This window comes from Humulus lupulus, chromosome X (assembly GCF_963169125.1).
Source record: "Humulus lupulus chromosome X, drHumLupu1.1, whole genome shotgun sequence".
NCBI classification, from domain to species: Eukaryota; Viridiplantae; Streptophyta; class Magnoliopsida; order Rosales; family Cannabaceae; genus Humulus; species Humulus lupulus.
This window is the reverse complement of record NC_084802.1, coordinates 228432959-228436008: the sequence shown is the minus strand read 5'-3', so window position 1 is coordinate 228436008 and position 3050 is coordinate 228432959. Positions and strand designations below refer to the sequence as shown.

The 3050-nt window shown below is 32.4% G+C and overlaps 1 protein-coding gene across 1 annotated transcript; it reads right to left on the bottom strand.

The window, feature by feature from the left end:
- Positions 1–284: 284 nt before the first annotated feature.
- Positions 285–2827, bottom strand: LOC133806835 (protein FAR1-RELATED SEQUENCE 5-like). Its single transcript, XM_062244922.1, has 3 exons — positions 1878–2827; positions 1493–1801; positions 285–1404 (listed from the first exon to the last, which is right to left on the bottom strand). Exons 1-3 carry the CDS (start codon positions 2825–2827, stop codon positions 285–287), a joined length of 2379 nt encoding a protein of 792 aa, XP_062100906.1.
- Positions 2828–3050: the final 223 nt, after the last annotated feature.

The window sequence follows — 3050 nt, the reverse complement described above, 5'->3', positions numbered from 1 at the left end:
ATTAACTTTTCCAACCCTCAATACCATATTTATAATATTTGAAAAAAAAAAAATTAGCCGTATAATTTTGTAGCCGAAATTAATGATATAATATATAAATAAGATATAATGACTTTAAACCTTAATTATGAAAATGAATTAACTTTCCCAAATCTCAATACCATATTTAAAATATAGTTTTTTTTTTTAAAAAAAAACAACAATTAGCCCTAATTTTTTGTAGTTGAAATTAAAACTACAATATAAAAAGTGTTTATAAACAATTATGCAAAAGACATCACTAATCATGGATTGATTTTTTTCTTCTTCTTATTCGAATGACCATTTTTCTTGGTAGTTGACTTTGGCTGCATAGGGCAATTCCTTGAATCATGTCCAACCTCACCACAATACTTGCAATGTAATAGCGATTTTTTTTGTTTTCTCTTCTTTGCACCTCCAGAGAATGATTTCGACAAACTGGCTGTAGTTGGTCTGCCTTTTGTTTTTTTAATCTGAGAGTCCATAATATTATTAGGAAATACTCCATCATTTTGAGGATTTTTTAACTCTTCATCTGGTGGCATTTTTTCCAATTCTGCATTCAACTCTGATATAACTTTCAGAGCCTTTTGAAATGCTTCTCGCGATCTTGTAGCAAGGTACGACGTGATAGTAGTTTGTGTGGTTACACCACCGTACCTAGAATTTTCAATAACTTCAGGATGAGGACACTTTCTTTCATTACCTTGAGTCAACAGTTGAACTTCTTTAGCATCTTTTAGCCAACATCTATTTACCAAACAAATTGGCAAACTTCTTTTCTCAAAATTCTTCAGTGAAAGAAAAATATGTCTACATGGAATTCCTTTTATCTCAAGAGAATAGCAATCACATCGCACATCATCCCCATCGTTGGAGATTAAAACTTTGCACTTTAATCCAGAACCAATATATTTTTGGACCAAACAAAGAGTGTAATCTGGTGTCTTATCATCCTTCAGGACAATATAATTATCGCCATGCAATATCTCCTTTCTTATCCTTGTAAAAATTTCCCTTGTGAAAATTGAAGAAATTCCATCCTCTACACACGGCATAGTTGTCTGGTTCAAAACTGGTTCAGTCAAATTAGTTTTGTAGTGTTCTTTCATCTCGTTGTAATGTAACATAGATAAAGCATGGTCAAAGTGTCGTATAAACATCCACAACGGTATTTCATTTTGCAAATCTCTTTTCAAGAATGCATTCATAGATTCACATCTACCGGTAGCAGTAGCTCCACCAAAATAAATACCACGAAGAAAAGTATATGCCCACTGCTTTCTTATGCGATATTGTGCTTCCACCCATGCATTTCCTGTCAATCTATATTTATTCACAGTCACTTTCCAATTATCCTCCCATTCTTCCTCCTTGCAATACCTATATTTTTGAAGAAAAAAAAAGAAAAATATAAATGTTTTCATATTATAATTGAGAGAATAAGATAAAACACCATTTAATGTATTACCTGAAAATAAAAAATTTCAATTCTTGATGGAATGCTATATTGTGTACATGGTGCATTGCATTTTTGAGTATGTGCCACGAGCTAATATGATGTGGAACACCGGGCATAATATTATCTTGTGCTTTGTTCATTGCTTGGCAACCGTCCGTCAAAACTGTTGAAGGCATCTTACGACCCATGCACTCTAAAAATGTTTCCAATACCCAATCATATGTGGTCGAAGTCTCATTATCAAGAAGTGCAGCTCCAAACACACACGTTTTGTCATGATTATTAGACCCAAGTAGTATTACTAATGGCTTTCCGTACCTGTTGAACAAAAAATTAATATGATATTTGAAATTTTACTAAGAAATCGATATAAGGTAAAAAAAATTAAAAATACCTATTGATTTTGTAAGTAGAATCGAAAGCCAAACAATCACCAAATAATTGGCAATCAACCTGGGAAGTCCCGTCAGACCTGAATAAATTTGTCAATCTATTTTCTTTATCTACATCATACTTGTAGAAAAACATGTTGTCCGGCCCTTTTTTTGCTTCGAGATAACCCATTGCTGTGGACGTGTCACAATCATCCCAAGTTGAATATTTTTTACAAATTCCCTTGTACAAGTCATCTTTGATACATCCCACATTTTCCCAACCATCATGAACTTCTACCATGTAATTCCAAATTTGGGATGTCTTAATTCCGGCTCTCTTCATTGACATAACTTGTTCCCTCATCTCGTCCCTAAATATTCTATTAGATCTAAGAAATGGTTTTTCATGGAAGAAGGCAAACTTATGGTTGTGGTGGTTATTAAAACACTTAGTAATCCAACGATTAGTTTCCCTAATTAAATTTATTCTAAACTTTGCATTACAACCCGTTCTTGTTAGAGCACAAGCTTCTTTACACCTATTATCAAGATTACAATATTTTTGTTCTCTAATAACTTCGTTTGAACACACCCAACTTCTAATGTGTAAAATACATTCTTTGTCCTCCCTCTTCAGTTTTTTTCTAACACTAAACCCCATCATTTTCACATACAAAAAATAAAAAGATTCTGCTTGTTCAATACTTACAAACTCCTTCCCTTCGAAGTCCGAAAACTGTATATGTTCTGGTTCTTTGTCAAAATCCAAATATTGAAGCAAGCTTCTCCATTGCGCAATATCAGGTTCAGTCCATTCTTCGTTAATGTCACATTCAACATTGTCTTCTGGTACATCTTCATCATTTGTCTCTTCCAAACATGTTCCCCCAGCAAGGTCTACTTCATGTTCAGAAGATAAGGATTTTGTATCTTTTTGTTCAGCTTCCAGACCATTTTCGTAACTAGTCATTTCTCCTGCCTATTCCTTCTCATTTTTTTCGAATAGTGTGTAGCATTATTCAATATTTTTTTATATTTAAACTGATTATATTATTAAAATCGCATTAATTAATATAAATAGTGTGTTGATTGAAAAGTTAATGCTTAAAAAGTTTTAAATTATAATAACATTAATTAATATAATTAGTGGGGTGGTTGACAAGTTATTACTTAATAATTTCGAAATTATAATA

Bases quoted from the DNA above. Each gene is read 5' to 3' on its own strand.
- LOC133806835 (XM_062244922.1), bottom strand. From the start codon at position 2,827: ATGACTAGTTACGAAAATGGTCTGGAAGCTGAACAAAAAGATACAAAA. The intron at 1,802-1,877 runs GTATTTTTAATT...TTTGTTCAACAG, and splicing joins TCTACTTACAAAATCAATAG to GTACGGAAAGCCATTAGTAA. The intron at 1,405-1,492 runs GTAATACATTAA...TCAAAAATATAG, and splicing joins TTGAAATTTTTTATTTTCAG to GTATTGCAAGGAGGAAGAAT.